Source organism: Solanum stenotomum, unplaced genomic scaffold, assembly GCF_019186545.1.
Source record: "Solanum stenotomum isolate F172 unplaced genomic scaffold, ASM1918654v1 scaffold10815, whole genome shotgun sequence".
In the NCBI taxonomy this organism is placed as follows: domain Eukaryota; kingdom Viridiplantae; phylum Streptophyta; class Magnoliopsida; order Solanales; family Solanaceae; genus Solanum; species Solanum stenotomum.
The window spans coordinates 1-16,950 of NW_026021258.1; the positions used below are offsets into that span (position 1 = coordinate 1).

General features: G+C 33.4%; 1 protein-coding gene across 1 annotated transcript; it reads right to left on the minus strand.

Moving 5' to 3' along the window:
* Nucleotides 1–2,765: 2,765 nt before the first annotated feature.
* LOC125849796 (probable histone H2A.3) lies at nt 2,766–14,840 on the minus strand (the record flags this gene model as incomplete). The annotated part of the gene is made up of 4 exons (XM_049529769.1): nt 14,760–14,840; nt 4,829–5,011; nt 4,622–4,733; nt 2,766–2,860 (listed from the first exon to the last, which is right to left on the minus strand). Coding segments are annotated over exons 1-4 (471 nt in total), but the record flags the coding sequence as incomplete, so codon positions are not given.
* Nucleotides 14,841–16,950: the final 2,110 nt, after the last annotated feature.

Here is a 16,950-nt window from a genome sequence, read left to right on the forward strand (position 1 = left end):
AACGACCAGGTGACCGAACTATCAGTCCGATGTCATCTTCTTGAACTTTTGATCGAAAATGATCGTTCAAGGTTCATAAGCTCCAAAACACAAAAACTCACACCAGGACCAAACGAACGACCAGGTGACCGAACTATCAGTCCCAGCAAGTCATAAATGACTTGGGGTCGCTATAGGAACGCTCTAAACGACGCACAGAAGGCAAGACACAGAAATGACCAAGAGGGTCATTACACTCATCATGATCTATGCCACTTTTTTAGCATTTAGGGCGCAATCAAGAGAAATTAGGCAATTTTTTTTACGTTTTTCATGTGTATTAACCCATGAAGTTTTTGATAATATGGCTTTCGAACACTTTTTTTTAAAACACTTACAAAACCATCCCTATGGACTAGGAAAACAATTTATATAGATTCACTATAATCTACACCATCTTTTTGGATTTAGGGGCCACTCAACACGAATTAGGCATTTTTTTTAGCTTTTCCCGTGTGTTAGCCAATGGACTTTTTTGTGCTATGGCTTTGAGGAGATTTCTTTTCAAAACTATTATAGAACAATTAATAAGGACCTCGGGAACAATTCATATAGCCTCACCATAGTCCACACACTTTATTTAGCATTTAGGGAGATTCAACAGAAAATAGATGATTTTTCTCATTTTTTTGTGTGTTATCTCATGGATTTTGCAATTTTTTTTCTAAACCTTTATAGAATTATTTGTAAGGACATGAGGTATAATTCCTATAGCCTCACCATAATCCATGCCACTTATTTTAGCATTTAGGAGTCACTTAATAGGAGATTAGGTGATTTTCTCACTTTTTCTTGTGTGTTAACCCTTGGATTTTTTGGTGATATGATTTCAAGATATTCTTTTTCTGAATCCTTTATAGAACCATTCGTAAGGGCCTGTGGAACAATTTCTATCACCTCACGATGATCCACTCCAGTTTTTTTAATCATTTAGGGCCATTCAACAATAATTAGACAATTTATCAAATTTTTGTGTGCAACTCCCATGTAGTTTTTTTGTGATGACTTCCCATCACTTTTTTCCAAAACATTTACAAAACCATCCATAAGTATCTGAGGATCATTTTCTATAGCCATATCATGTTCCACGCCACATTTTAAAAATTATTTAGGGGCAACTCAATGGGAATTAGGCAATCTTTTTAGTTTTTCATGTGTGTTAGCCTATGGATATTTTGGTGATACAGATTTGGGACACTTTTTGTCAAAACATTTGCAGGTCCATCCGTAATGACCTAGTGAAAAGTTTTCTATAGCCTCACCATGATCCACGTCACTTTTTTTAGTATTTAGGGGTTACTCAACCTGAATTAGTCTATTTTTCTTAATTTTCTGTGTGTTAGCCATTGAATTTTTAGGTGATATGACTTTCAGACACTTTTTTCGAAAACATTTACAGAGCCATCTATAAGAACCTGGGGAACAATTCATATAGCCTTACCATGATCCTCACCATTTTTTAGCATTTAGTAGCCAATCAATAGGAATTATGCAATTTTCTCTGTTTTGTGTGTGTGTTAGGCCATGAATTTTTTGGTGAAATGGTTTCTTGACGCTTTTTTCTAAATTCTTTATAGAACCATCCGTAAGGACCTGGGAAAAATTCCTATAGACTCACCATGATTCACACTACTCTTTTTAGTATTTAGAGGTCACTCAACAGAAATTATGCGATTTTCTTAGTTTTTGATATGTATTAACCCATGATTGTTTAGTGATATGGTTTCTGGGCATATTTTTTTTTCAAATATATTACAAAACCATCTGTGAGGATCCAGGAAAAAATTTCTATTGCCTCACCATGATCCACACCACTTTTTTTAGCATTTAGAAGTCACTCAATAGGAATTAGGTGATTTACTCAATTTCTCGAGCGTGTTAGCCCACAAATTTTTTTGTGATGTCTTCTAAGAATTTTTTTTCCAAGTCTTTACAGAACCATCTATAGACCTGGGAACAATTCATATAGCCTTACCATATCCCACACAACTCTGTTAGCATTAGGAACCACTCTACATGAATTAAGCGATTGTTTCAATTTTTCGTGTGTGTTAGCCCATATATTTGTTGGTGATATGGCTTTTGAGCACCTTTTTTTAAAATCTTTACAGATCCATCCATAAGGACAGGGGAAACATTTCCTGTAACCTCACCATAATAAACTCCACTTTTAGCATTTAGGTTCACTCAACAAGAATTAAGCGATTTTCTTAATTTTCGTGTGTGTTGGCCTATGGACTATTTTGGTGATATGAGTTCCGGACACATTTTTTCCAAAATATTTACATAACCATCCCGAAGGACTTGTTGAACAATTTCTATAGACTCACCATAATCCACACCACTCTTTTTAGAATTTAGGGGCCACTCAACAAAAAATATGGGATTTATTTAGTTTTTCGTGTGTGTTTAGCCTGTAATACTTTGGTCATATGGCTTTTGGGTACTTCTTTTGGTAACCTTTAGAGAACTATCTGTAAGGACCTGGGGAACAAGTCTTATAGTCTTACCATGATCGACTCCACATTTTTTAGCATTTAGGATCCACTCACTAGGAAATTAAGCGATTTTCTTAGTGTTTTTGTGTGTGTGTGTGTTAGCCCTGGATTTTCGGCGATATGGCTTCCAGGCATTTTTTCCAAATTATTGAACCATATTTAAGGACTTGGGGAACATCTCGATACTAGAGATGGAATGATCAGTCTAATCCTCCTCCCCCTCCAGACCAACAATAGCGGCGGCCTTTGAAGAGCTATTCTTCTTTTAGGCAGAAAAATGTTGTGAATGTTTGGAATAACACCACCATTCGAAATCGTCATATCTCTAAGAAATTGACAAAGTTTAGCATCAAACCTAATAGCTAACTGAATGAGCCTTGGAATGATCCGAGTCTTTTTGTCGTTCCTCGCTGCAAGTCCAGCCAATTCAAGGACCTACAAACAATCGCATGTATGTAAAATTTAGTAATCACAAACCCTAGAAATTTGACATATAAAAAAAAAGAACTTGAGAAATTCACCTCAGTTGCAAGGTCTTCAAACACCGCAACAAGAAATACCGGAGTTCCAGCACCAACACGTTTGGCATACTTCCCCACTGGAATTGGAGACCAGCTTTGCTGCTACGAGAACGAGACTTTTTTTTTGCATTTTAACCAAAACTTTTCCCTTTACCGCCCATTGATCTTTTTCCCTTCAAAGAGAACAAAAAGTTTTGCTTTTTGATCTATAGAAACAAGAGACAAATGACACACAAGAATTGAACTGTTGTGTGTATGTGAATTTCTAAAGCAATCTGGTTTTGGTATTTATAGCCCACATGAGTCATAACCCAGCCAATGAGAAGAAAATCACAAGGAATGAACTTGTACGCCGTTGGATAAAAGGGCAAATTTTCATTGCTTGAGATTGCGGGCAACAAGAACACCAATCGGATTCTTATTAAAGATGAAAAATAGCATGCCGGGTTTTTCTTTAATGAGATATTGCTTTTCCGTAAACATGAATATTAAGAGAACATTTTAGAGATAAGAACTGATGCACAGATTAGTCAAATAAAATTAAATAGTATAACGATGATTAACCGCATTCGAAAAAGATAAAAGTATAAATTTTATTCTATACTAACATTACATTATTTGAATTGTTGATTTATATTCAACTGGAAAGTAATTTTGTTTAATTATATGTAAATATAATTTTTGAGGTACCTTCTCAAATATTTTCTATATTTGACTTAATTTGTTCACGTATCAAGCAATTTTTTTCATAACAATATAAAACTTATGGTGTTTTACTTTTCATCGTTCATTCAACAATATAGTGAAAAGATAATCAAGATGCCCAAGTTAGAAGATAAATTAGTGAGGTTCCTATAGAATAATACTACTATTTAATATGAAAAAAAAAGAAGGAGATTTTATAACTTATTTATCATGGATTACAAATATTTCATCTCTTATATTTTATTTATAGAATAAATTTCATTTACATTACTCTAGATCTACTCACTAAAAGTATTTTACCATGAAATTTTAAAATAAATTGAAATTGTATTTCAAATTTGGGAAATTGTTAATAAAGCATTCTAAGAAAAACTTTCATTTACCGTACTTTAGATCTATCATGAAATTTCAAATTAAATTTAAATTCTATTTCAAATTTGGGAAATAGTTAATAAAGCTTGCTAAAAACACTTGAAAGGAAAAAACTAAAACTATTATACACATCAGGAAATGAATAACAATAGAAATAATAAATGATATGATAACTGAAGCAAATTAAACAATAGGTAATACTAAGATCCAAGTATGTTAAGTTTTTATCCTAAGACACATAAGTATCATATGCCATTAAACTTGCAGAAAGGAAATCAAAGGTTTTATATTATAGAATTATAAAATTTTCTATGAATACAAGGAGATTAATAAAAGTAAACATCGCGATGCTAGCAATCGAATGATCAGTCTAATCCTCCTCCTTGTAAGCAGCATCAGCAACGGCCTTTGAAGTGTTACTCTTGTTGTTAGGCAGAAAAATGTTGTGAATTCTTGAAATAACACCACCATTCGGAATGGTCACACCTCTAAGAAATTGATTCAGCTCTTTATCAAACCTAATAGCTAGCTGAATGTGCCTTGGAAGGATCCGAGTCTTTTTGTCATTTCTCGCTGCAATTCCAGCCAATTCAAGCACCTACAAACAATAACATATATGTAAAATTTAGTAATCACAAATCCTATAAATTTGGCATATCAAAAAGAGAGAGAGAAAGAACTTGAGAAATTCACCTCAACTGCAAGGTACTCAAGCACAGCAACAAGGAATACCGGTGCTTTGGCACCAACACGTTTGGCATACTTCCCGACTTTGAGGAATCGGGCAATACGAGCCACTGGAAATTGGAGGCCAGCTTTGCTGCTACGAGACCTTCTTTTAGCATTTGAACCAAGATTTTTTCCTTTACCATTGATCTTTTTCACTACAAAAAAAAGTATTGCTTTTTGATCTATAGAAACAAGAGACAAATGAAGCGGAAGAATTGAATTTTTGTGTGTGTATGTGAATTCCTAAAGCAATCTGGCTTTGGTATTTATAGCCCACAAGAGTTATAACCCAGTCAATGAGAAGACAATCACGAGGATTGAACTTGTATGCCGTTGGATGAAAGAGCAAATCAACGGTGGATAAAGATGTTGACACATTTAATCAATTTCAAGGATTATAATAAGTTTATTTCCAAATATAGAGGATTGTGATGTGTTTGTTTCCAAAGTAAATAAGTATTATGATGTGTTTGTTACCAAAAAAAAAAGGACTATGATGTCTTTAATATGTTGCCCAAAAAAAAAGACAGAAGGGATTATGATAAGTCTGTTGCTCAAACAAAATGGGGAAATTTTGTTCTTTAATATTTGGCTTTAATAGCCATCTGAACATATTTAAAGTTTTACAACTTATTAAGACTAATTTGAATAATGAAAGGAGATAACATATTTTAAATGACTAATTTATTATCAGCTCAACAAGCCTAAAAATAACAGTAGCCCTCATTTTTAAAGCAATATGAATTGGTTATAGTTATTTTTTTTAAAAAATATTGTGTATTGTCTATATAAAATATAAAGTTTTCATATGAGAGGAAATAACTTTTGAAGTTTAATGAATCTAGAATACTATACGACTCAAGAAAGATTAAAAGAATTGACTATAACAAAGTTTCATTAAAACATAAAATAAAATTTAAGGACTCCATTTGAATTTGACTTTAGGTCAATGTTTGAGTGGCCCTTCTTATTTCTATGGATTGAGCAATGAAAATATACACTAGAAATCATAATTTAAATTGCAAGTGTCTATAGATAGTTCATGTGTTCATGGTGTTCAATTGGAACACGCAATAGTTCAAGTGTCTAAAAATAAAGGACCAACAAGTTTTAAGAAAGGGTCTAGGTATTAAGGCTTGCTTTGTTTTCTAACGTTATGTTATTGCCTATTAGCTACGTATCGAGAGGATGGAAAAAAGAAATTAAGTGCCTGTTTGATCATATTTTTATTATTTTCAATATAAACCACTCACAAAAATTAAAAATAACTCTATTTCTTATTCATGTTGGACACAATTTCAAAGTTTTTAATATTGTTTTTAACTTGGAAATAAAACTATATTTTTTTTCAAATTTGACCATTTTATATCTAATCGTCCACAGAAAAACAAGAACTAGATAAAAAAGATTTCGAAACTTTACTTTCACAAAGAATATCAAATATATGCAACACATGTTAATATAGATTGAAGAAAACTCGTGTTTGATAATATGCGAAATAAATAAGTTGGATAATTAATACTTATCAATAACTCTATGTCACGACTCAAAATCAAGTCATGATAGTGCGCATTATAAGCCCTCACGTAGGCAAGTCAAAACCCTAACAAGATAAAAGAGGAAGACATAAAATACTTTTAAAATGAAGGAACATAAGCAGAAATGAATATACAGAATAGGGACATGTTATAGAATTGTAAATATATGATAAACAATTTAGAAAATGGGGCTGAAGGGGGCCAACAAACACAAACTAAACACAATAATCAATCTACGGACCTGGTGTCACTAGTACAGGAGCATCTACATACATAAAGGTTATATTTACAAGTTTGTCTAATTGCAAATACAAAACATAGACAGGTACAAAAGAAGGAAATATAGCAAGCCTCCGGACATGAAGAGCTCACCAGAATCTGAATCTACGACGATCACTGGAGATTGATAGCTCTTTGAGAACGACTCTTACTGAGAGCTGCGTCAAAAAAAGATGCAGAAATATAGTATGAGTACCAAAATATTGGGTACTCAGTAGGTAACATAGGTCGACCAAGTTTAGAAAGATCAAATATATATAGAGAAGCATGACAACTCTAAACATTACAATGGAAAGGTTCTAAGTTACGATAACCAACTATCGAGAAAAGAGGGAAAACAACACAAGACAGTGAGAAGGAAACACTCAAGTACAAGACAGTCATAACATACATACAACAACTCACACAAATAGGATGATGTGATGCAAGTGATGAATACAAGAAAGTAGAAGCATGCTAGAATTCTTGAGCCACCCAGAATGATACCTTAGACTCATCAACAAGTGCAATGTAGTGAAATATAACTCATATCTCAATCGACAGTCTTCCCAAAATGATACCTCAAGCTTATCAGTGTAAAAGTGGGCCAATATGCATACAAATTCATAAACCAAGTATGTTGTCGTTTTATGTCATAAAAACTCTGAAAAAAGTTGTTTTTCCCCATATAAATTCTTCTCTTAGTTTAACGAGTGAACCTCCCCTTCACAGCTCATCATATGGGGAAAACTTAGTGAAAACTATTCCCATTCCTCAAATATAAAAGTCCCAAGGTTTTCCAAGAATAAACAAGTCAAATGTGAGTACCAAATGCATGATATCATACCAAGACATCATCCACCCAATCAAAATCAACACAGAAAACAGCCATTAGGGTAACACCCGACGCAACACAAACATACTAACTTGGAATTCCACCAAGTCCAAACTCACAGCCTCAAGCCCAACAATAAGGTCAAACTATTGGTTATTCCATGAAGTCCCTGAATGAGGAGGACTCACCAACTTTTGGCTGAAATAGTTGCCGCCTATCTCACCATGAGTTTGAGAACGAACGTCTGAATCTACATCATAATAAATGCAACACAGAGAAAAGTGTGGTCAATACATGGAATGTACTGAGTATATAAACATTAATCAGTTCTCAATAATCATGAACATATGATATGGATAGAATAACTACAACTTTAAGATCAACATATAAAGATCATTTGGAAAACTACTTTCAAAATCTGTAAATGTAAATTTAGTTCTTTAGCTCTAAACTGAAATTATACCTTGGAATTCTACTCTGAAAAATCGTGATAAAAATCAAGTTTGTAGAAATAGTAATGCTTGTATTACAACTGATATACTGCATGTGACCGCATATTGTCAAACTTGTATATTAGATAAACTTACGTCTGAAATAAAGCATGATACTAGTTACAATTATTATTTTACTTAAGTTCTGAAATGCTGAAATTAGTCATGCTTATTGAATTTTGGGATCATGTGTTCAAAACATGCAATTTTTTACTAATATAGATTGGAACATGTAAAATTATGCTAAATCTAATTTGCTTAAATCTTGGGATTAGAAAAAACTTGTAAAGACTCATGCATAGTAGCTTTAACAAGAATAATAATTATATACATATTAACAAAAGAAAACTAAATTTCAAGAAGTATTCATAGTTGGGTTTGAAACCTAATTCACAAAATCATAAAAATCATATTGTAAAATTGGAAGTTTTGGACATGAGGATGAAAGGAAGTCCTTCTTATTGTTCTACGTACATACTATTAGAATGCTATTTATGTTACTGCACTCCAGACACGTTGTTACTACTTAGTGTTTTACTTCATAGGTTGTTAGATATGTATCCACCACTTTAGGAGTTTGTTTTCTTATTTTCCTAGTTTGTTGGTTTAGTTTTCATAGTAGGAAGGACTCTCTATTAGAGACTCTGTTATTTATTTTTATTTATATATATATATCAGTTCTTAATCGATTAATAGAAATATTTTTTGCTTCATCTTGCTCAATTACTAATACATACCTTAGTGAAGAAAAACTTGGTGGAGAACCTTGAAAGAGAAATTCTAACTTGGTATTTCTTCATAATTCTTGAGGGTTAAAGTTTGGGGAGAGAATAAGAGGGGTTTTAATGATGAACAATGATTGTCTAATCCTCCTACGATGTTTTAAGATCATTTAGATAACTCTCCAAAGCGCTTAAGATTAAAAAAAAATAGCCTCAATTAAAATGAAATCAGTAAAATTTCATGTTGTTCAGTCAAAGTGACGAACCATCGTTCAAGCCGTCGAATTCTGCGGCAAATTTTCCAACTCACTAGAAAGTGTGACAACCTCAAGTGAGGGATTGTCATTTTGTCCTTCTCTTTTGGCAAACTGGAGCAACTCTAAAAAAATGATCATAACATTTTACTCCGGACTCGAATTTATGAAAGGTTGGTGGCATTGGAAAGAAGACGCAAAGACCTTTAATTTGATGGGTAATGGGACACATAACTCTTCCGATTTTAAGATATGTGTTCATTAGAGGCTGACCCAAGTAAAAACTTATACCAACTAACTCGGTAAAGGAGCTTCCAGCTCAACTTTGTGCTAGAAGATTACCAAATTCATCTCCAGAACTCTTCTCACACTAAAGAGTTAACCTTGATACCTATTCACAATTAGGAATCATCCAAGGGCCTAAAATAAACAAATACGAAGAATTGTTCGAATCTTAGCTTAGAATTTTCATGGTATTACACTTTTGTCTTACATAAATCCGATCACCTTCTATTTCTATTTAATTTTTATTTAAAATAATGGAATTCCAAAATTAATAAATCCTTCATTAACCATGAATGATATAAACATGCTCAAATAAAAGTTTTTGGGCAAGGGCTTTATTCTATGATGGTATTAATGAAAAAAGGTAGTAATACATGGTTTTGAATATGGTTTACTTGGTCCAACTTCTTGATTGTCATTTACAGTATGTGCCTTCGTTGGTGTTCTAATATAATATTGACCATGATCACACAAATGTTCTTCTTCTTAAGGAAGAGTTAGCTATATATTAGAAACATTTAAGATGTGTCAAAGTAGAAATTAAATTAAACATTCTCAACTACTTAAGCTAAAAGTACTTGTATTGAAATGTGAGGGGTGTGACGAATAGGAGAATCTTAGCAGTTCAGTTGATTGGCTACTTGAACTACTATCTTGTTGGTGAGGGTCTCTATCGATTCCCCACATTGTAATATCAACCATTCATGAAGTCTCCCTCTATCACCTTCAAGTACCAAAGAGAAACAAAAAATTGTCAAGGTGATGTAACACTTCTCTATGACCTCCATTCATATTTATCTTTTTATCCTTTTTTTAAAAAAAATTCCTTCATTTTTGTAACAGACAATTATACATTTAATAATTAAATAAATTATTGTTGGGTATATAGCAAGAGTTAATGGGAAATGGAGGGAAGATGAAAAGAGAGAACTTAAAAAGTTGGGAACTTGAAAAGTCCTCTTATGCTTTAGTAAAAAGGCATTTCTCCCTCATCGGTGGTGGAAAGAAAGATAGAAGAGTTTAAATAGAGAAACACTTCTATTAATTGTTAAAAGGGTTGGAAAGAGGGACCCCCCTCGCGTCGTCGTCGTCGTTGCTCGCTCGGCTTCGGCTTCGGCTTTGGCTTTGGAAAATGATCGAGAGATTATTTTTGGACAAAATTTTATTTTAATTATTTAATTAATTAATTAAAAAAATTAAATGGCCAAAAATATTTCAATTAATTAGTTAATTAACCGAAATGTTCCGATCCGACTCGGATTCGCGTGACCCATTTTATTTAAATTACTTTCCCATTTTATTTAAATTTCCCGCCGTTGGAGATGACTGTTCTGAAAGGTTGCAACTTTCAGGAACAACCATGACCGTTTGAAAGGTTGTAAACTTTCTGAAATGGTCGTGTGGTTTCTGAAAGGTTGCAACCTTTCGGAACTAGTTCCTCTTGGCTATAAATACCAATTATTCTTTAGACTTTTTACTTACGAAAATTTTTGATTTCTTCTTCATCTTGTGCACAAATATTTTTCGTGTACTTTACTGTCGTTCAGTGGCTCGCTGACATCAACGTTTTGGGTATCAATACACTAGTGATTGAGATCATTCTATCATGGGAGGACATATTCCAAATCAAACCTCGGATACTAGAGGAGAATTATTTCCTTAAGGGGACACTGTGCATTCAGTGAGCTTGATCCTTTTCCATTTTGTCTTTTCCAGATTCTGGTATGTTTTACAGATTTTAATTTTTGTGAATTAATTTATGTTCTTCTGTTCTTCACTGGTTCATTGGAAACTTTGGTAACTTCGTGTTTATGCAAAGTTTCTGGTAATCAGTATTACTGTTTTTTAAACACAGATTGGCAACAATCTTAAGGAAATTATTTATTTTTATTTTAATATGTATTTCTGGTGGAGACAAAAACCTTCGTGGTTTTATACTCCTATTAAGTTTGCAATTTAAGTTATTGCTTACTGAGTCATTTATATCAATTTATGTTTATTACAGATTTTGAAATGGCAAATGATAAGGTTACGGTGGTTGTTGTTGCACCAACCCGAACTGTTGTACTACTAGCAGAGAAACCGGGAAAATTCTCTGGTGTGAATTTCAAAGGATAGCAGCAATGGATATGTTTTTGGCTTACCACTCTTGGTCTACAGAAATTTACCAATGAAGTAACTCTGGTGCCTGCTGCTGAAATGCCAGACAGAAAAATTCATGATTATTGAAGCATGAAAACAGGCAGACTTCCTATGTAGGCTACATTTTTAGTGCTTTAGAGGATGACTTATATAATGTCTATAGTGCAATGACAACTTCGGAAGAATTATGGGATGCACTTTAGAAGAAATATAAGACAGAAGATGCATGCTTGAAAAAGTTTGTGGTCGCAAAGTTTTTAGACTATAAAATGTCATATAGTAAAACTGTTGGATTACAAGTGCAGGAACTTCAACTTATTTTCCATGATCTGATTGCTGAGCATATAGTAGTAAATGAAGCTTTTCAAGTGGCTGCAATGATCGATAAGTTACTTCCTTAGTGGAACGACTTCAAGAATTATCTGAAGCACAAACGTAAGGAAATGAATCTTGAAGATCTTGTGATTCGGCTCAAGATTGAGGAAGATAACAAGATCGCCAAAAAGAAGCCTCGTAAGAGTTCGACAATAATTGGAGTTAATATTGTTGAAGAAGCTCCTACCAAAGGCAAGAAGAGAAAGAAGTCCAACGGACAAAAGTCAGAACAGGCCAAAAAGAAATTCAAGGGCAATTGTTACAACTGTGGTAAGGCTGGTCACAAGTCTTCTTACTGTCGTGCTCCAAGAAAGGACAAAGACAAAGACAAAGGCAAAAGTCAAGCAAACATCGTGGAAGAGATGGAAGATGCATATGACCTCTGTGCAATGATCTCTGAGTGCAACTTAGTTGAAAATCCCAAGGAGTGGTTTCTCGACTAAGGTGCCACTCGACATATTTGCTTTGCGAAAGAAGCCTTTGCAACGTACACTCCTACTAAGTTTGATGAAGATCTGTTCATGGGGAACACAACAACAACAAGGATTGCAGGAACTGGGAAAGTAATGTTGAAAATGACATCCGGCAAGATGTTGACTCTGAACAACGTTTTGCACGTTCCTACTATTAGAAAGAATTTAGTTTTTTCTGTACTGCTCGTTAAGAACGGGTTTAAGTGTGTCCTTGTTAGTGACAAAGCTGTAATAAATAAGAATGAGATGTTCTTAGGAAAAGGCTACCTCACTGAGGGCCTCTTCAAACTGAATGTAATGGTTGTTGACAGTATTAATAAGAATTCTGCTTCTGCTTACTTATTGGAGTCAAATGATTTATGGCATGCCCATTTGGGACATGTAAATTACAAAGCCTTGCAAAAATTGGTTACTTTAGAAGTATTGCCTGATTTCAAATGCGATAAATCGAAATGTGAAATTTGTGTAGAAAGTAAGTTTGTTAAACATCTTTATAAGTATGTTGAAAGAAATTCAAAACCTTTAGACTTAATTCACACAGATATATGCGATATAAAGTCGACACCATCTCGTGGTGAGAAAAAGTATTTTATAACTTTTATTGACGATTGCACTCGATTTTGTTATGTATATTTGCTTAATAGTAAGGATGAAGCAATTGATGCATTTAAGCAATACAAAAATTAAGTGGAGAATCAATTGAATCTAAAGATAAAAATGATTCGGAGTGATAGGGATGGAGAATACGAATCTCCTTTTGCAGAGATATGTTTGGAATATGGTATTATTCATCAAACTATTGCACCCTATACACCATAGTCAAATGGTTTGATGGAACGGAAGAATAGAACATTAAAGGAAATTATGAATGCCTTGATATTTAGTTCTGGTTCACCGTGAAACCTGTGGGGGGAAGCCATACTTACGACTAACAAGATACTCAATAGAGTACCCCAAAGAAAAACGCAATCGATTCCATATGAGTTATGGAAAGAAAGGAAACCCAACTTGAAATATTTCAAAGTGTGGGGGTGTCTAGCCAAGGTAGATGTTCCTTCACCCAAGAGGGTGAAAATTGGACCCAAAATAGTGGATTGTGTATTTATTAGATATGTTGTGAACAGTAAGGTCTATCGGTTTTTGGCTCACAAATCTGATAATCCTGAAATTCATGTGGATACGGTAATTGAGTTAGATAACATTGAGTTCTTTGAACACATTTATCCGTATAAAACTGAATGTGAGTCGACAAGTGAAAGACCTAAACGACCACGGGAAGAATCAACGAAAAATACACAACCTAATGAGGATCCTAGGCATAGTAATCGCCAACGGAAATCCATTTTTTTCTGATTAGATTTTGTGGCATTTTTACTTGAAAATGTGCCTCAAACATTTAAAGTAGCTATGTCTTCGTCTGAGTCAATTTATTGGAAAGAAGTAGTCAATAATGAGATCGAATCAATTTTAAGTAACCATATTTGGGAATGAAACGTGTGTTGGGGTATCTGAAACATACACAACAATATGCTTTGCATTATAATAAATATCCTACCGTGATTGAAGGATATAGTGATGCAAATTGGATCACCGGGTCAAATGAAGTAAAATCCACAAGTGGTTATGTGTTTACACTTGGTGAAGGAGTAGTCTCTTGGAAATCGTCAAAACAGACATGTATCGCTCGTTCCACAATGAAAGCTGAATTTATTACTTTAGATAAGGCTGGTGAAGAAGCTGAATGGCTTCGGAATTTCATAGAGGACATTCCATTCTGGCCCAAACCTGTGGGACTTATTTGCATACATTGTGATAGTCAAGCAGCAATAGGTAGGGCAGGGAGCGTCATTTACAATGGGAAATTTCATCCTATACGACGGAGACATAACACCGTAAGACAACTGCTCTCTAGTGGAATTATCACAATTGACTATGTGAAGTCAAGCGATAATGTGTCAGATCCACTAATGAAAGGCCTAGTGAGAGAGGCAGTTGAAAGATCATCTAAGGGAATGGGTTTACGGCTTAGGACAAGTCAGCATGGCGGTAACTCTATCTAGTAGCCTGGAGATCCCAAGAGCTAGATTCAAGGAGAAAAACAAAGTTGTGACTGACGGTTTAAGGCTTGTTAATGAGTTAATAAAGCTTAAAGTTTTTAATGATTTGCTAAGTTTTGTAGATTTGACCAAATAATGTATCTACGAGATGACACGGTTAGAAATCACCTATGTGAGTGTGAAGTGTAAGCCGTTTCAAATAGAATTTTATGTCAAAAGCCTATTCTCTATACACTCATGAAACCAGGAGGTGTTCATGGCTGAAATGAACACAACCGTAAGAACCATAAACGGTAAAGAGTTAATTGTGTGACATATGGTTGTCTAGGTATACACCAAAGCTTGATGGTTTAAAGATATCGCATCCACTTATTGATTGAGTATATCCGACATATGTTCACTACAGAAAGTCCAAGTGGAAACCTACTTATCCAGATGCAATTGATCCTTGCTTATAAAGTACACACTCATCCGTGCACTACTTATGGAGGGAAGATGAAAAGAGAGGAACTTGAAAAGTCCTCTTATGATTTGGTAAAAAAACATTTCTCCCTCATCGGTGGTGCAAAGAAAAATATATGAGTATAAATAGAGAAACACTTCTATTAATTGTTAAAAGGTTTGGAAAGAGGGACCCCCCTTCGCGCCGTCGCCATCGCTCGCTCGGCTTCGACTTTGGAAAATGATCTATCGAGAGATGGAAAAAGTTTTTTTTAATTATTTATTTAATTAAATAAATAAAATTAAATGGCCAAAAACGTTTCAATGAATTAGTTAATTAATTGAAACGTTTAGACCCGACTCTGATCCGCGTGACCCATTTTATTTAAATTACTTTCCCCTTTTTTTTGAATTTCCCACCGTTGGAGATGACTGTTCTGAAAGGTTGCAACTTTCAGGAACAGCCATGACCATTTGAAAGGTTGCAAACTTTCTAAAATGGACGTGTGGTTTCTGAAAGGTTGCAATCTTTCGGAACCAGTTCCTCTTGGCTATAAATACCAATTATTCTTTAGACTTTTTACTTACGAAAATTTCTGATTTCTTCTTCTTCTTCTGCACAAATATTTTTCGTGTACTTTACTACCATTGAGTGGCTCACTGACACCAGGGTTTTGGGTATCAATACACTAGTTTGAGATCATTCTATCCTGGGAGGACATATTCCAAATCAAACCTCGGATACTAGAAGGGAATAATTTCCTTAAGGGAACATTGTGCATTTAGTGGTTTTGATCTTTTTCCATTCTGTCTTTTCCAGATTCAGGTATGTTTTATAGATTTTAATTTTTGTGAATTAATTTTTGTTCTTCTGTTCTTCACTGGTTCATTGGAAACTTTGGTAACTTCGTGTTTCTGCAAAGTTTCTGGTAATCAGTATTACTATTTTTTAAAGACAGATTGGCAACAATTATCATATCTACTATATGTAATTATATTTCATGAGTTACTAAAAAGTTCTTTCTATTTGCATCCTCTACTTAAATAACGTAACGTGTCTCCTGATCAACCTCCTTTTACCAATTTTTTCATGATGTAATCCATCTATAAATAGCAATGTCTATGATATTGTTAGCTACTAATTTTCATTTTCTCCTTCTTCTCTTTTTTACCAATATATCTTCTTCCTTTTAAAATTTTTTTCTTCATTTGGTTCATCATCATGTGGTTAAAATCAAAAGAGATGACATAGAAAAAGTCTCCTCAACTTCCTTTTACCAAATTTTCCATGATTTAATCCATCTATTAATAACAATACTCTATGGAGTTGTTAGCTACTCAATTTTATTTTCTCCTTTTTTTTTTATCAATATATCTTCTTCCTTTTAAATGTTTTCCTTCATTTAGATTTTGATTCATCATCATGTGGTTAATAATCAAAAGACATGATTAAGAAAAAGTGATGTGACAATTTATAATCACTTTGATGAAGATTATAGATATATCCTTCGGAATTTTGTTTTATGTCAAACACAAGTTCACCATATGAAAAGAAAGTTTGATGGCAATGTAAGATTCATCAAAGAGAAATGGTAAGCTTAATTTGATTCAAATTCATCAAAGAATGAAGTTTAATGATGTGCGAAGATCATCAAAAGAGATAGTCAAATTAGTTTGATAAAGTAGAAGTTTATATATGTCAAATACAAGATGTTATTACAAAATTTTAGACTTTGTGTATGAAAGGCAACAAAAAATGGTCAACTTGCAGAAGGAGTCATTGGTCAAATTCTATTTAATTTTTAAAATAAATTTAATTACAATATTTTATTTCTTCAGATCTCATTATTGCCATTTATTTCATTTTCTTAGGTCTCTCTTCAATTTATCAATTATACTTTTTTATTTTTTTAATCTTTTCTCAGTTTTTCTCTTATTTTCTAATTAAAGGATTAAAATAAAAGCAATATTACTATTTATTTTTTCTCAATTTATTTGGCTTTTTACACTCTTTTTGTATTAGTATTTTTTTTATTTTGTTAATTTATTTTTCTTTTTACTCAATTTTGGTTAGTAAATTACTATAAAGTTCACGCAATATTATTTTTAATGAAAGAAACGCGCATTATTATTTTTAATGAAAGAAACGATAATGGGTGTTCTCAATAGTTACAACATTCTCATGTTCCATATTTATGGAATGCTACAGCCTTTT